This window comes from Tauraco erythrolophus, chromosome 1 (assembly GCF_009769465.1).
Source record: "Tauraco erythrolophus isolate bTauEry1 chromosome 1, bTauEry1.pri, whole genome shotgun sequence".
Taxonomy (NCBI): Eukaryota; Metazoa; Chordata; class Aves; order Musophagiformes; family Musophagidae; genus Tauraco; species Tauraco erythrolophus.
This window is the reverse complement of record NC_141465.1, coordinates 125662746-125681579: the sequence shown is the minus strand read 5'-3', so window position 1 is coordinate 125681579 and position 18834 is coordinate 125662746. Positions and strand designations below refer to the sequence as shown.

The 18834-nt window shown below is 38.8% G+C and overlaps 1 protein-coding gene across 1 annotated transcript in view; it reads right to left on the bottom strand.

The window, feature by feature from the left end:
- Nucleotides 1-6402: 6402 nt before the first annotated feature.
- SLC36A4 (solute carrier family 36 member 4) overlaps nt 6403-18834 on the bottom strand; it is a 113166-nt gene continuing 100734 nt past the window's right edge. Inside the window, exon 11 of the mRNA XM_086614205.1 lies at nt 6403-6710. Within this exon, the coding sequence (XP_086470331.1) occupies nt 6403-6710 (308 nt within the window). The remainder of the gene's footprint in view (nt 6711-18834) is intronic.

Genomic DNA, 18834 nt, shown 5'->3' with positions numbered 1-18834 from the left:
CCCTAGATTCTTTCATACTAAAAAGTATGAAAGTATTTTCATACTATAAGTTCATACTGCTGTTTTCTAAGACCATGACCTGGGTACATAATGACAGCTGTCTACTGCTGTTTGAAATGCCCTTCAGTATTGAAGACATCTCTAATTACAGAACAGGTCAGTACAACACAGGATCTACAGGAGGCCCAAGTCTTTCTTGGACAACAGCAAGTGAACGTTGTGCAAGATATACCATAGAGACTAAAATAACAAGATGGGTTCATATGTGGGCAACATATCCTACGCCTGAATATTCTTATTGATACCTCCTAAGACCAATTTGACGACCATTCACTGTTTTGTCTATATCCATCAAGCTCATTGTGAGATCAGGGATTGAAACTGGAGAAGGATGAAAATTATTTAATGATCTTACTCGTTTCTGATCGCTGCTTCATTCACGTGCAACCAAATCTCTCATAGAGGCTTTTCTTATCTTGGAAATTAACTTCCCTCCCACATACTACAATTTGTAAGTATTCATTTTCAGCCTAATAAATATGAAAAACTACATTCTTGCATTTGTTTTACACTTGTGAAACAGTAGTTTTGTCTCACAGATATCTAAGATATACAAAGTAATCTAAAATGTGAAGTGTTGGTTATAACGCGCATTTCTGTCTCACCTTTTAGAATTTACTTCTTCGCGTATTAGAGGAGAATAATAGAATTTAATGTTCCCAATAAATAGCCACCTAGGGCCAATTTTTAAAAGAAATAAACTGACAAAATTTAGGAACTGAAAACTCAGGTTAAAAGGACTTGGACTCTCGGGAGTGCTCTGAAAGTCAACTTTTGAAAGCACATGTCCCTAGCAACTAGGTCCAAGAGGGAATTCGGCCATATGTGTGTGTGCTTTTGCTCATCCTTTAGGGAGATACAGATTTGAATTCTTTTTGACTCCCAGGAGACTGAAATCCATCTTTCCAGTTTAACAGCCACAGTCTCTCTGCTAGAGGACTTTCAGACCTTTCTAGGTTTCTTATTTATAAAACAAGTTTTTTGGTAGATCACTCTCAAGGACATTTGTATACTACTTTTGTCTAAATTGAATTTATACAGGCAAATCTATAATGGGCTGGGTGTTTCTGGACGCCTCACTGAGCACACCTTCAAAAGGCCTTGTACAAAAATGGAGAATACAAGTACTTCTGCAAAATTAGATCTCCAAATCGGAATCCAATAATTGGTGAGAACATGAAAGCTTATGCTGCCATGTTTGTCTCCACTTTGGAATTTCAAATTTAGACAGAAAGTACAGAACTTTCATATCAATTTCTTCCATATCTAATTATCCAACACTCCATACTTACAGTTAAGGCCCAGTCCTTATCGAGTACGTAAGGGTGAAGTGCGGAAACAGACTCCACAACTCGGAAAGCTGTAAAGTAGGTATGTTTATTGCAGCGCTGGGTGCACGGGGGATCGCTCCACCACAAACATGCACACCCGCCGTAGCAGTTTTCTTGTATTTATACAGACACACTCATAACCCCCTCCCCAAAAGGGCAGTCTCTCTCGGGAGATCATTTCCATAGTCCCCGCCTCAGGATCTGCCTCAGGCTCCTCCTTGACATGCCTCCTGGTGGTCGTGGGCAGGGGTCTTTGGGATGAAGGCCGTAGGTCTTCCTCGCTGTGCGTTTTCACTTTTTCCCTAAAATTCCTGTTTTGGCTGGGCTTGCAGAGCCAAACCGTTTCCCAGCCTGGCCTGGCCTTCAGTGGACACCTGGTTGTCTCCTACTTGTTATTGTTTGAAGACAAATGTTAGTTCTTGTTAGTCCTTATCTCTCCTCTTTGTTTTTTTCCCTATGGGTCACGAGTTACAACCTTGCCATCATTTATTGTGTCTCTCTTACCGGCCTTCTTTTCGGGCAGTTAGTGTTTCAAAGCAGGGATTAGTATTTGATAACTTCTAACAATTCACAGAGCTATTTCACAGAGCTCTGTATTTCCCAGAGTCTTATGCCTATTCTTATCCCTATCCATAGAAATAATAGCTAATATAGTCTTAAGTAGTCTTATGCCTACTCCTATACCTATCCCCCTATCAAGGGCTTGTCCAATTTTAAAAAGTCTGTCTTTTTCTTTGCTGTTTTCCAAATAGGAACTGGAATTTCAGTGGGAACTCCTGGCTGCCTTTGTACATTTAGAAACTAATTCACTTACTAAAGCACCTCCAAAAAGACGCAGAAGCGTAACTTTAGGTGTGCCCTCATGAAAAACCTTGGGAGTGGAGGTGGGCTTTTTCAGGAGCGCCTATGTGATTCTGAAATGAGATTTATTATCAATGAAAAGTCAGCTCTTGACCTTGTCTGACAGTCTCAAGTCACTCACTTGCCATTCCCTGGATAACTTCAAAGGTAAATTCTGCATTAAGACAGCTATTTCTTCTGGTGATGCAGTAGTGGTGTCAGGCAGGATAACAGCGAGTTAGCAGGACAATATTATTGTAGATTTTATTGATACAGAATATTTAAGTTATAGAATATTAGGCAAACTCACCCTCTTACTTGCCCAATATTTGAGGATAAACAGTTACAGACAAGAAAATGATCCAGTTACTTAGAGTACAGCTAATGATTAAATTACATTAACACTTTTAACAATATTATATTTTAAAATGTAAGTACATGTACAGTATATAAATACAATAGCTTTCTGTTCCTTAACAGGAACATAAGCCAATCACATACATCTTTCAGTTCAATTTAGCTTATGCTAAAGTACATTTCCATCTTAAATATATATTAATGTAAACCATACCTATTAAATCTCTCAGTTTCACTCCCTGCATCTTAACTTGCAATTTATATTACAGTACTTTAAAAGCTGAACGAACACTTTTATTATTCAGAAGAGGTTTCCGTCAGAATTTCCTATCTTTTAAATCTTTGGCAATGTTTCACAGGAACACTCTTATTATTCAGACTTAGTAGGTTTTTACTACGTGACATTTTAGTCGTATCCAAAACAAGATACTCTGATTCCTGACTCTTTCTATTTGAAAGAGCAGGTCACACAAATGCACTGTATGAGTGTTAAAATAACAAAAATCCTACATCGTAGGAGAAAATCCACATTGTGCAAAATATATCAATAAACATTTTAAAGATTCAAAAGATACAACATTGTTAGACATGTCAGCACTGGCCCACTGCATAAACACACAGTGTGGCAGGGGGGTTGGAACTAGATGGTCTTTAAGGTCTCTTCCAACCAAAACCATTCTATGATTCATACCCGGTCAGTCAGCAGCAATACATTGGACTGAAAACCTTGTCCTTGACAGGTTGCTCCCGTCAGACACGGCAGTAAGATGTGTAAGAGCTTGGATTTGGGCCAGGTTATCCAAAGTTGCATGGCTAAAATGAGAATCCTCAAACCTATCAAGCTTCTAAACAAGCTGCTTGACTTTCAAAAAGATATGCTGCATTCACCTGGGTACCAAGGCCACCCATTCAGGTTCTTGGTACCCAGCTGAGAAAATCTTCATTGATAGTACCATGTCAGTACTCACTTGCACCAGACAAAAATCACCACCAAACTCTGAACTGGTCAAGTCCTTCTGCACCATGGCAGAAGCACCTTCCCAGAGCTGCTCACTAGGACACAATCAATGCATAACAGATGATATGAATGGACTTGACAGTCCTTTATTCTCCAAACACACACGGGTAGAAAGATGCAAAATAACAGGAAAAATAACTTTCATTTAAATCCTATCAGTCCTACTAAAAATGTTCCATGTAGAAACATTTAATGTCAAGTAAAATATGCGGCACAGAAATATACTCTGTCAGTGTGTAGTGTATGGTTTAGGTAAACAACAGACTCATTATGAAATAGATGGAAACACTTAGATTCAAGGTCTTTTAAAACAGCTTAAAGACTTAAAAAACCTTTAAGACAAAAAGCTGAAGTTACCTTTCGCCTTTCTGCTAATTACTTGTGTTTGTTTTGCTGTGGCACTTTCATACAAAAGGTTAATTCTATAGTATCATACCTGCAGAGACTCATTCCTTTAAAGAGCCTCCCAAATATTTAACTTTGTCCGTGCTAAAATGAAAATAAGAGCATTGCTCAAAACTATTGCTTGAACAAATACATGCAGTTTGAACTACATGCTATACCGAGTCCCTATCAGAAAAGCCCTCATCAACACGGAGATGAAAGTGCTCAAATACAGTAACCACATGGTAGATGACTGGGGAAATACTCTGAAGAGAAAATATAAATATAGATACAACTAGCAGTACATTAGCACTGTAATGCCAAATGGTAGATTTCTGAGAAACATACTGAAGGCAAGCAAAATATTACTTATATTTCTATTTTAATTTGTATGAATACAGTAGAGAGGTTTTGGCATCCCATATTTCTTGGGGGAACGTTATAATTAAAAATATTCCTTAGACAAAGGAGTTTCTTCATAACAAGAATGAGTATGATAAATACAGGTCTATTATTGTACAAAATATAGAGTGTTTTTAGAAAATAAGAGCAAAAATATAGCTTTAGAATTTGGAGTGGAAGTCATCTATGAAATGTGAGTCAGAAAGTCAAATATGAACCCTGAAAATCAAGATTCCAGCTGAGGACTCAGCACGCAGGCTTGCTGAACAAAACTCATTTCTACCCAATTACCAACTTACCAACTTGTTCTTTTTTTCTTCCAAAATGGATGAAAGAAGCAAAAATCAGTAAAGGGCATGTTAGATCCTATTTAAGGCAGAACATAAGAATGAAAAAATAATTATTATATGTTTCAATAGGAATATAGATAGGCTGTCCACAGACTTCTAGCAATAGATAAAAAAAATACAGTATTTCATACATCTGGATAGTTGAAATCGAAGACAAAGAAATGGTGTAAAAAACGAGCCAGGACAGCAGTTACTAAAATGTACAAAAATAAACTACTTATCATTTGTGGTGTTGAATGTTTTTGCATCATTAAAGAAAGTAATATTGCTCTGATAAACAACATCCTGCAACTTTTCATTCAAAATCCAAAAGGGATATGTAATTACTTTCTAAAAAAATACCGTATTTTCACATGTATACCCTACATCTTATACAAGCTGTACCTCTCTACAAAGTACCAGTAGTTGAAAGCAAGTCCTGAGACAACCCAGATCTTCAGACATCCTGCAGGCAGATGGTGGGCTCGAGGGAAAAGGGCTTCAAAGCAGATATCCCTGGTGCCCCTCGGCTTACAGTGGTGTGGAATCACGAATTCTTTCACAAATAATCCACAGCTTATATGCGTGAAAGTATGGCACATGCTCCATTCCAGAAAGTAGTGTCTCATCCTTTCTTGTCTCATACAGAAATTAAGATCATGAATCTTTAAGCTGCTCTGGACAGTCCGACCTCTGTGGCTCTACTGAGCATTGCAGTTGCCATTTGCCCAGAGCAGGGGTCTGGCCACGCTGAACAGCTCATGGTACAGGAACATCATCCAAGATGGCAAGAACACTCCTAACTAGCTACCTTTTGGTCTAATAAAAGATCCAGCCTTTACTCCTAAACCTTACCTTAGTCTTGTCCATTTTCAGCTTAAATACTAAGATGGTCAGCATGAAAAAATGCCTTTATGCTTACTGTCATGTAACCCACCACCAGCAGTGCTCTGCTATACTGACCAGGGCGGGCTTGGTCCTTCCAATTGCTTGAAAAACTCCCCTTGGAGACAATGTGAAAAGACTGAACAACCATCACAGTCATTCTGCACAACGCACTCTAATTCCAGACATACTGATTCCGAGGAACCAGAGCAAGGCAACTGCAGCTACCCAACAACTTTTCCACGGCAAACATCTAAGTCCCCAGAAGGGAAATGAAAAACACAGTTGCTTTTTTCTAAAACTACAGTGTCCCTAGTCCACCAAGGTGCAATTCACCCCGTCAGAGACAGCCAAGAGAAGGTCTATGCATCACTGAGCTCCCACTCCAACCCTTACAACAGAGCCGGAGTGAAAACAGTAGTGCTTAGACTTGCTGCCTAGATATGATGAATGGATTGACTTCTACCTTTTCTGAGGAGGAAGGCATCTTGACTTCCTTATAAAAATTCTTTTCTTGCAAATAACCTAAAATCACATTTCCTTCCTATATTCATGTATATATTTTAAAGCCTAACATTAATTCAGTTTTTCACTAGATGAGCAGAGGTTGAGAGCAAAGAGGTAAATTCAGGTGGCAGATGGGAAGGAACCACGGAAGGAACAAACAACAGAGTGAGAAAGGGCTGCATGCTACTTTTCAAAAATTCATTTGGAAATGGAGTTTGTTCCACACGTAGGTCTGCCATCCATCTAGTATTTCTTGTTAAGGAACAAAATAGTTCACAGTGCCTGGTTATTACTTTAAACCAACCACCAAGTTTGTAGCATTTAAATCCACAGAGATGCTCTCTGTTGCATTAGCTAGAACTGTGGATGCAGGATAAATGATTTCTTCAACAGTCACATACGTCCCTGTTAAAAATCCAACAACTCCAATGACAGCTATAAAAACGTCTTTAAATATCGTCCATAAACTCAAGTTTTCCTTGTAGAAAGTGAGGATTTCAACCAGAGGTGGCAGAATCAGTGCCAGAGTGCTGCTGCTGACGGCTCCGACGAAAGAAATCACCAGGTCTAGGCGAGGGATCAAAACGGCTACGGCACCTAAACACAAGAAGAGTAACAGTGGCTTCAGATTCAACGTCCTCATCAAAAATAAACAAGACAAACACATAATCTAGTGGTTCAGGCTTTCTAAAAATTTCTGTCCTTCACTATTTTTCCAGCTACAAGTGGCGTGCCCTATAAAGGTTAATATATGCATTTGTAAGATACATCTTCATGCTCATGCGAGATACTCAGTTTCAGTTATGAATTTCTGCACGAGTTGGTAGAGCTTCAAGTTAAAATTTTCTTGTACTTACAGGGTAAATAAATTTGGCCTGCAAATCATAGAGAAATGAGAAATATGAAATTGTACAGAGATGTTTTACGTTTTTGGTTGTTCTCGGGTTTTTAACATGAAAGAATAGTTGAGGAAGAGCAGGGGAAGGGGCTGTTGCATGCTGCCCAGCAGACAGCCAGCAAAAAATGTATTATTATTAACTACTATATATTACTAATAATCTAAAAGTGACATAAATTATTCAAAATGAACCAAACCCGCTGGCCACTTGGCAGTCTCACAGTCGTTTCAGTCACTTTTACCTACAAACTTGCCTCCTGAACAATCTTGCTCTATACAATTGCATTCAATTTGCCAAACGCCTCCGTAATAGTTGCCCAGTTAACTCAATGAGAACTTAGCTCTGCCGAGAGACAAGCCTGAACACAAGGCCTACTCAGCCTTTTAGCACGGCATGGCTGGTCTCACCTCCAGAAAATATACCATTCAAAGAAACAGAATCCATCATATTGGGCCAGGGCCACTTCTGGTTTTAACCCCTTTGGCCCAGACTAAGTTAGCCTAGTATATGATGCCCTATATGTGATAGAAATACTGTCTTTTTTCCCTTCCCCGAACACATTCTACCTGTCAGACATTAACATAAACATCTACAGCATCTGCCTGCTCATTGTTTTCTGTCACTTCTCATCAAGACAAGGAAGCAATCAGGAAGAAAGGCAATGGAGAAAACTGGTGTAAAAGCCACCAGCAAATCAAAAGTACCACATAATACTTATTGGTTCTTCCACAGCTCCCTTCTTAACTCTTAATCCATAAAAGCATGTTTGGCTTTAGAGCAATTCCTCCACCAACCATATATTACGTAAACAATGTTTATGTTGTATATGTTTTATATAAACAAATGGAACAAGCAGGAAGGAAATCCTCACTTAATACATGAGGATGAAAACCAGAAGGTACATATCAGCTTTATAATTTCCCAAGATGAGCTTTCTATTTGCAGAGCATCTTTGCTGTGAGCTGAATGCCACCAGCTGTCTTGAATTTTGACAACTTTTCCTTCTGAAAGGCAACGATACTCAAATTATGTTAGGGCTGATGCTTTCCATTGAGAATATCTAACTTGGGGAAAATTGCATTCGCAAATACACTCAAAAAGTCACTTGCAGAACACCTGCAAGTGTTCCTGCTGTTACCAGGTAATCATTTGCTACACGTTTTAATAAAACCCCTAACTACATATACATATACAGAACTCTCACGTAAACAGGAGTTAAGAAGGTATGAGCCCACAGATGCATAAAGAATTCTTCAGCCCATCCTATTTGAAAGCATATCATGCACAGATCTGCCAAGAAAAATAATTAACTTGGTCTTGCTCGTCATGACTAGAGTTTATGAACACTTTCTGATTCTACAGAGATAAAAGAAGCACCACATGGCCAAAGGAAGCTTGGGCAGAGACAAAGGTGTCCTTCAGGAAACCTTACAAATAACCTACACTCAAAACCAGATGAGCTAAGTTTTTTATCCCACTGTTACGATGGACCTACTCAACGCCAGTTTCTTCCACTGCATGAATATGACATATTAAGACTGGAAACATCACGTGTTTACACATTACCTAGGACAAAGCCAAATGAAATGAGAAAGGAATTGAGCCAAAGTTAATAAAAGTCACAAAGTACCGGCCACCTCTATAGCTTTTGCAGCCATAACTCCCCTCGAGCCATAAAATTAGGGACTGTGAGTGCCCCCAAAAACACAGGATGAGTGCTCAGACCAGAGTGACTGGCACGTGTGCTCAATACTTGCACAGCGATGCACAGTTCATGACCAATTGAAAAATGCAGCTAAAGTATATTTGCAATGACTGGTAAAACTCTCAGCTAATGAGTATGTTGAATGTGTTCTTCTGAAGCAAAAGAGAGGGCTCCACATTTATTATCTTGCCAATTTAATAGATGTAAGTGGGTGTATTCATTATATATAGATTTTCAACTTCTGTAATAGATGTCTTTCAATTCTACATGTGTCCAGAATTTAGAAGGTACTCATTAATTTATAGTTCATACTTTTGTTTGAAACGTTCTCCTTTATTACAAGTAATGAGAATATGTTTCATGCTTTTTTAATTGGAAAAAAATAAAACTACAGTTTATGACTGGTTTAGGTTGCAGAAAAGCAAAATGCTGTGTGTTGATTTGGATCTTGTCAGAAACCTGTCTAGCTCATATGAATTTGTGTGAATCTGAATATTGCTGTGGGAGGAAGTTTGGAAATGTTTTTCAAGGTTTTAATTAGTGTCTTATTTATCCTCTAACAATTCAAGAGAAATACAACTCATGTTTATTATCTACCAAAGACTGCCCTTGAGAGTTAAGAAAGGGGCCCAGTTTCCAGGAGAAGTAAACAAGGGACATTCCTACAGGCAGAAAGTCTGATTTTCCCCGCCACGCGTAGGTTTTAAAGTACAGAGTCAAGAAGACATTCTGAACCTCTATGAACAGTCACGAAACTTTCTGGTTTGGAAGCTCTGGGAATCTCAACTGAAGAAAGAAGTCCTACAGTATCAATATGAGACATGTTTATTGGCCAACAGTTAAATTGTCTTCAGGCTTGAATGAAAGAGCAAAAGCCATATGAATGAGGCATCCCACAGAGATAACAAGAGATTGTGACATATTAATTCTACCTTAAACTCTATAGTCTAATCTCAAAAAGTAGTAATAATGTTTTCTCCAGCCTGTCTCAGCCATGGAGTCATCCACTTGTGTCAGTGGGGCTTTTCTGGGGGAGGAATACTATAGTAGAATGTTTCTATTTTCTTAAGGAACATATCATCCCAGTGGAAAGACACGCTTAATTTTACTCTGTTTATATTATAGCGCTGCTTCTTTTACAACTTTCTCTCCTTGTTACAGAATCAGCACATCACTAGCCAGACTTGCTTGCTGAGGTTGATTTCAGTGACACCACTGGGAAAAAAAAAGTTTTGCCATCTCTTTACTACTACCCAACCCAAGTGCATTCTAACTAAGTCAAATATGTGATTACCATATTCCAATACTTCCTCTAGTAACCAAATATTAAGCTACCTTATTTCTATCAAAAAGCAATGCATATGCAAATCCTTGAGCAAGATGGGCATTGCTGTAACTAGGATCTATGGATCTAAGTAAAGATTGAATTATAATTTTGGTCCTGTCCATACACAGATCAAAAGCAAAACATCCTACGACTTCATCAGGAAATTTTAATGATACAGCTCACTTAAAAAGTCTTTTTCCCATGTTTCTAGTAGGACTTACTTTATTTCTAAGCATCTTAAAGGAAGATAGACAGGAATTTTGAAATTTAAATGTCTAATAATACTGATAATTTATTATAAATTTTTCTTTAGCCCAAAAGCTGTTTAATATTTTTTACTAAAATCATTAGAAGAAATTACTTTCCAGATAGTACCAGATTTTAGATTTTATCTAAATATCCCAACATAATTCTGACAAAAAACAGGTCAGCACTATTTATACATGTGCATCTGAGGAAAAGTAATACATACATTACTAGATCAGTAGTGTAGCCCAAGCAAATTGTCCTAACAGCAGATTTTATAAATATACATGGTGAAAAAGACTGAGGGCTTCTTAAGCAGGAGAAATGTTGGACATTACTAGGGAGTGGGAACTTCACACAGTTAAAGAGCAAAATAATTGTCTCAAGAAATATACCACCAGGTTTCTTCAAAGGCAGCAATGGTGCTGAAGAGCACCTCTTCTGCAGGAAGTGCAGCACACTCCAAAACTTACTCTCTATTTGTACCACTTTTCCAGGACAAAATCAGAAGACTGGAGCATTGGTTCCTGGATCCCCTTCCCTAATGCAGCACCTTCATATTTTTTTCCAATTCACTCTGCAACACTCTCCTCCACATTGCCCAAGTTTTTTCCTTTACCTCCTAAGAGAAAAGAAGACCATTTCTCTGCTATGAACTACACCAGAAAGCTTAGCAGGTCTGGCTGCGTGGAGTCTCTATATGCAGGCTGGACAAGTAGAAAGTCAGGATATCTATGTCTTCTCAAGTGGACCAGGGGATTCATGTTGTGTTTTCTGTGTAAATATATTCCCAAGCTCTGTACATGACTCTTATCTTCCACTTTGGCTTGCAGGCAGGCAAAACAGTGCATGCTACACCTTGTACTGCAGCTGGACGTTGCAGGCTTCTTAAGCAAAGAACCACAATAAATCATTTATCTCTGTTTTATAAAACAGTAACATACTGCATCACAATTAAAACAATTCACATTTTAAAAATAAATTACAAAATCTAACAAAATTTGGCATTTCAATAAAAAGAGGTTCATTTAAATAAATAACACAAAATAATACTTTCTCTGAGAGTTCCACAAGCGGAAACTAAACTATGTTTTGATACGTACATACAGAGAAATAAGAGACCAAGCAGAAACTTGATACTAATCTGAAGATAAACTAATGCAAATAATCACTTAAGAGCATTTGCAAGTAATTTACAGACCTTTGCACACAGGTAGAAAGAAATCTACATATTGATGGATGCAGTTTTAAAAAAGGATTTTAGTTAAAGATCTCGATACTACATAAAATAATCTTTTCTGGTTACAAATGCTAATTAACATAGCGTTTGAGGTTGTGTTTGCTTTAGTTGTTCTTTGAGACATCAAACGACTATAAGCCACATACAGAAGATAGTTTCTTTAAAAATTACTTAGATTCAATCTTCACCAAAAATAATTTTCTTAACTCAATTTCTTAAAAAGCATGCTTTTAGATACCAGCTCAATCTCAAAGCCAAAACCAAACAGAAAAAGGAACAAGGCAGAAGATAAATTGCAGTTATTTGTCACAAGGTGACAAATTCTACTTTCACGCCGGAGAGAAAAAGAGCTACAGCTTGCACACAGGACAACCACACACATCATATGGTTTGGCTTTACTCCTTTTGGAATGACGACCTCTTTTATCATTATCTTCCTGCAACATACAGTATGCAGAGACAGAAGGTACTTCACATCATTTGTCCTCACACTACAACTCACTGTGCATGACTGCTTTGTCCTACGTTTGTAGGAAAGACTAGACTCATACAGGAGAAGATGGTTTAAATAACCTTGCCCTTCACAAGGAGAGGTAATCAGGGACACTGCCCTGACAAATAGCAGAGTCCTAACAACCTGTTCAGGGAATGGGCAGATCCGTCCCTTTCCCAGAGCCCTCTCCATCAGCATCTCAAAGTAAATTCATTTTCTACAGCACTTTGCATCAGAGATTTCAAAGCTGTTTACAAAAGGTTCTATTTTTTTAAATTATTATTCCTTATGCAGAAAAAAGCATAAAGAATGACATCAGACCAAACAACGACTTAACAGAGGCATCGAGTCCACAGTTTTCTTACCAGATTATCTAAAATACCTACATCCAAGCTGAGATTGGAACACACCACTGTTACGAAGGCCTCTTTCCAGGAGAGCATTCCCTCCAAGCTCCATAGTAAAATCTCTCCCCCTACTTGTCTGTGCTTTATACAACCCCAAAATTCAGGCAGTATAATTCATTCAGACTTCAGATCACAGCATCTGCTGCAGTGCTCATGTTGCAGAAGGCAAAGGCAGGGACTGGGAGAATGAAGAACCACCCACTGTAGCAGAAGATCAGGTTTGATACCATCTAAGGAACCTGAAGGTGCACAAGTCCATGGGACCTCATGAGATGCATCTGCGAGTCCTGAGGGAACTGGCGGATGAAGTTGTTAAATCATTATCCATCACATTTGAGAAGTCGTGGCAGTCTGGTGAAGTTCCCACTGACTGGAAAAGGGGAAACATATCGCCAGTTTTACGAAGGGAAAAATGGATGACCTGTGGAACTACAGGACAGTCAGTCTCACCTCTGTGCCTGCAATATCATGGAGCAGATTCTCCTGGAAACAATGCTAAGGCACATGGAAAATGTGGAGGTGACTGGTGACAGCCAACACGACTTCATTAAGGGTAAATGATGCCTGATAAATTTAGTGGCCTTCATCTAAACCATTCCATGATGATATGATCTGCACCCATTTTAAGCAGAATTCAGCATCACAACAATCCCATGCAGGAGGAGGCTGTGTGAGCAGGTATAGATTTACAGGGACAGGAAGATGGAGTAGTAGTGACGCAGCTGTAACACAATTCTTGCCCCTACGCACCTCCTCAGGACCACTCAGAGAGACCTGCTCACTCCTAGTCAAATGTCAAAGGGGTAGTTAATAAACTGCTTGGCCTCCTCGCCCTGTTCTGTCTGCCCCTCATCAGATCTTTACAACTAATGTCTTTTACTAAGCATCCCTCTTGGATGGCAACATACAAGTCAAACCAGGCAGCAAGACACTACAGAAACTCTTCATGCTGCAGGTTGCCCAGAGCTGCAACACTAAGAGATCTTCATAAAACCAGCAAGCGCAGGTGCCTGGAGCAGAGCACACTGGATTATGTGCACATGTATTTCATCACTTAATTAACTACAATCTGCAGTCTCATGAACAGCTGCTTAGACTCTTACATTTGAAATGTTGTGTTTATTCATTTGTCTCCGAAGTAAATTTATTCGAGCTTTGCTACCAATACTTTATCATACAAATTTTTTCAGATATACTTCAGTGAAATAATGGAAACAACTGCTATATGTAGCTAGATTCGACAAATGAATGTAAAGCATGCAGCAAAACTCATTAATATTGAGCTCTAAATGGATGATCCTATACCATTACAGTATTGAACTGCTCCCACTGCCAGTCACCCTCCTTCAGACATCCGATTCTATGGACCCACCAGAAATGAGCCTGTAATTAAACTTCTGTCCCCTTTGTCTCAGTCTCTTAAAATAAATTGTGACTCTGAGACAGCTGAAGGGCTCCCAACAGTGCAAGCAAAAATTAATGTTTGCTCATCCGAGGACAAGACTGTTTTTGCTACAGGGAGCAGAGGCGAAGAAAAGAGTGGAGAGCAGAGGCTAAGCCTTGAAGATCCAGCCATGCTGCTTCCAATGCTGCTGGAAAGTCGTATTTCCCTCCACTCACCATCATCACTCCATACTCCCCCATCTTTCTCTTCGATGCGCTATATATAACAAGCTATGCTACAGGAAAGGCGGCGGTGACCCACGGTGACTTTGCTGTCTCATGCCAAAAGCAAGACGCAGGCAATAAGGTAAAATCATTTAATATGAAAAACAGTTTGTCTTGCCTTGACTCTTGGAAATAAAAATTTCATTATGTACCTTTTTATTAGTACGTGGTGAGCAAAAAATAATGTAATTAAGATTGAACTGAACATATTTAGCTTTAATCTGAAGCTACTATACTTTGCTCCATAAAGGAGCATATGAAGGAGCATATATACATATGAAGGAGAAACATTGCCAAAGACACTTTTAGGAATAGTTAAAATTACTTATCTTTATCTGTCAGCCTTCTTGCCCTAGTTCATAATCAAATTTTACATTTCTTTATTAAAGAAGATTAAAGGAACAGCTGATTTATATATTACTGTGGAATCCTTTTGTCAGGATAGAATCCATTAGGTTGCCATAAATCGTAACAGTGTCCCAGATAAATTACCTTCTCTAATTAACATCTAAGAACTGAAAAAATTATTACACAATAGATTAAGCTAGCTCTCCTTTCTTCCTCCAATCATTAAATAAATTAGAGAACAAGAAGATTCTATTCTGGATAACTAATAAAACTTCTGAGCTAAGAGTCTCTAACCTGTGCTTGGGGGTGTTGTATGTGCTACTGCTTCCATTAGCAGGAACGCATTAACTTGCACATTTCCAAACAAGAAGACTTATCAGGAGACCAGCTTGCCTAAGGAGGGAACTCATGACTCTAAAAAGACAGCATGGAGTAGATGGAAGCAGGGACAAGCTACAAAGGAGAAATTTAGAAACATCTTGTGGACATGTCTGGATGGTCTCACGATGGTCTCAGCTGAATCTCAACTGAAGCTGAGATGTTCAAAGGATGCCAAGGGCAGTAAAAAAAGAGCTTTTACAACCATATTGCTAATAAAAGGCTGAAGAAGGAGAGTGTGAGCCTGTTGCTGAATGCAGTGTGGGATTTAGTAACAGTACACAGTACTGGGGTACTCAGTGTTGCTTTTGCCTCAGTCGGTCCCCCAGACCCTGTGGATCAGTGAAAGGGCTCAACAAGAAGAACTACCATCAGTGGATGAGGACTGAATCAGGGATTACTTGAGAGAACTCAAACCATAAAGGTATACAGGACGCGACAGGTTGCATCCAAGAATGTTGAAGAGAACTGGCCAATGTCCTCCTAACACCACTCTATATTGTCTTTGAAAGGTCATTGGTGACCTTTCTGGTGCAAAGTATATGTCATCAAGAGAGGCCAAAAGAATAATCCAGGGAAATATAGGCAAGTCAGCTTCACTTTGGTCCCTGGAAAAATCATGGAGAAAGTAATCTTGGAGCACACTTCTGGGCACATGAAGGAAAAAAGATGACTGGTAACAGAAAATGTATTCATTTAGGGTAAATCATGCCTGACCATCCTGATTGACTTCTCTGATACAATGACTGGATTTATGGATGAGGGGAGAAAAGCAGATGTCACTTAACTCAACTTTAGAAAGGTCTTTGATGCTGTCTCCCACAATATTCTTGTATCTGGATGGAGAGAAACCAGATGGGTAAAAACTCATTGGGATGAAAGAACAGTGGTTGATGGGTCATCCTCTACCTGGAGGCTTGTAAAAAGCCTACAGCTAGTAGGGAAAGTAAAAGCTTCCTAAACCTGATAAAAACATGAAATGATCACTGAAGATGACCTGAATGATGTTCTTTAAGCATTTCTAGAAAATATAATGCACTCACTACAACACTAATTTCTTACAAGAACATCCCTGTAGCACAAAGTGCTGAAAGCGGGCTGACATATTTAAGCCCAAAATAATTTAAATAATTGATTTTTAATCATGATTCAAAGCTGGATTAAAATTTATATTTTAACAGTGATACTTCACAGAGTTTTTTTTATTTCTTAAGTAAAATGGCTTAAAGAGATCTTCATTCTTGCTTATGTATAGCTTCAGATTATACATCGTATTATTTAAATAATAGCAGTGCTAAGTATCTTACCAACTAAATACTTTATTCCCCAGAGAAATTTTAACCACTTTCAAATGGGAAGCCACACTCTGATTTCACACAGTGTAAAAAGTTTTTCATAAAAAGTAAATGCTTGGATTCTCATGTAGTTTCTAAGTATCTGAATTGGCCTGCTTATTTTGGGCTGTGAAAACACAGAGGTTCTTGGTATGATCAGTAGCTATTGCATATGGCACGTACTATATTATTACTGAAATGCTAATAAATAACTTGCGAGTTTACTGCAACACATCAAAAGTAAACTAAAAAATAATGCCCATAAAAAGACAACAATCACACTGCAGAGGGATGACCGATGCATTTCCAAAACAACGCTTTGCAACAGCTGGTGTCACAAGCACGAGTTACTTCAAGCCTGCTGTGTTGATCGATGATACAGAAAAAACAAGCTGCCAAGTGCCTTGGCTTCCCAGAGAGAATCACGTCCAGAAGCTAGTGGAGGTTCAGCTCCCTGTGTTGACAGGCTTAGGTAGATTAAGTACTGAATTATGGCCTGCAGTCCAAATCCATCAAAAAACGCAGTCATCTGCAGATGTTTTTAATCTTAATTTGTCGGCATTTCGCCTTGCAAAGTGAGGTTGGGAGAGAGCAGTTTGCTTCATCACGCAGGAAAACTCGACAACCAAATGCATCGGGGTCTACAGCTCAGCACGGGGAAATTCAGGCGCAGCGTGTGTCTGAACCACTGGCCTCTCCCAGAGGAGCTGTGCTCGCTGCAGGCTCACTGCACAGGTCTTTGCCAGATGCCTGGAAACACCCCCTGTACGCTGTGCATGCCCAAGAGAAGGGATCACTCTCCTTCACATTCGTTCTTAATTTTTTGTGAGCCAAGTAAATCAATACCCAACATAAATACGTGATTGCCTAACATAAGCCCGTACTGCTATATACTGCCCTTTAGCTACAGTTTTCAAAGAGCTCACCATCATCATTTCAGCTTCATGGAAGAAGGAAAAATAACAACCTAGTCCTTACAGCAGATACACGGGAATAGGGGGACTCAGGTTCAGTGCTCTCCTCAAGGAGCTCAGGTTTAAATCCCACTTTGAGTCTCCCAATCACCGAGTTTATAGTTTTCGCCTACAAAATTATGTTTCAATTCTTTTTTTTTTACTTAAACATAATACTGTTAATTAAATCACGCAAAGAGGTTTGTCAAAAAATTACTTTTACTCTTCATTCATAAGATTATTCAAGCTGTCTTTTCTTTTTACAGATCCCTAAATTGTTGATTCACTGAAGTTTCGCCAGAGGAATTCTCAGATTTTCTGCAGGGTTTTTAAAACACAGCTCCATTTCAACAATTCTAAAAAAAGAAAACATTTTAAAACCTGTGCATGTTGTCAAAATACAAATGGTGTAGCTATAAAACTCTCATTATGACTTCTGAGGAAACAGTTTTCTGAAATGAGCATGTTTTCTATCATTTCCAAGTTTAGCAAACTTCAAGTTACATTTCAAATCAGGTTTTTACTTAAAATGAAGTAGTTTAGTTTCCTGCCCTATAATGGTCAGCATAAAACAGCAGGCAGTCTTCGTGTCAAGAAATTTTCTGTTAAAAACAGTACTCGCAAGAGCCAGTGATTTGATGGATCTTCATAGGATGTAGTCACGGGACATGGGTTGCTCAGAAACAGCAGCGCACCAAACAAGCACTTATCTGAGAAGGAAAGACAGGAAAGAAGCAGAAAGCATCTGGATCGACTATGGACTGGAAAATTAACATTTTTACAGCCTATCAGGAGACAAGCAGTGCAGCTGGTGTAAAGAAACGGTCAACAAAAGCAGGTTTCGACACTGTAGAAGTACCAGAACAAGACGATCTCTCAAACAGCTTACAAATCCCCCATTGTTGTAATGTTTGGGGTTGCAGGTCCTGTAATTTTGCATCTCCATAAGCAAAGGGAAGGCACTGTATCCTTAGACATAAAGCTTTTAATCTGTGCCTAAGAAACCTGTTTCACTCACACTTCACTCCATTTAGTAGCTTGGGCACAATCACTTCCCCTCCCCATGTCTCGGCTTCCTTATCTGTAAGATGGCAGCAATAGTAGTGAGTTCCTTTGTAAGGCACTTTGACAGTGAAAGATAAAAATGATATGAAAACAATAAACTTTAGGACCATTGCAGTAGCCGTTAGAGCTTTAATACTTACACTGGAACTCCGATATCAAAGAGCATTACTCTTAATTGTCCATGTGCCTACATGATAAACAGTAAATAAGGAACTGAGCTGGTGTTACAAGATGAGACACCTTTTTTGGCTATCCTCAAATGCTCTGCATTTTGTTTTGGTAGAGGAAACTCTACCATAATCCTTTAGTAATGCTTTTTAGCAGACAGTGAAATGATTATGTGTAAATATACTTTATAAAGCAGTACGGACTCCCACAGGATAAAAGACAATACTAAATATCAAGCACAAGATATTATTGTATTATAATGCCTTTTTTTAACTAGCAAGCATTACATCCACCACTGCCAACATCCTTGAAAGTATCAGTTACCCAAAGTAAAAATGGTGCCTGCTGGCAGTATTCCAAATAAAAATGTAGAAACCTGGTAAATCAAGTGAGTATGCTTTCAGTTATAGCTCATCTGAGATGAGCGTGAAGCATGGTGCTGATGGCTATCCTACAGCTCTTTAGATAATCATTATCTAACTTTCCACAG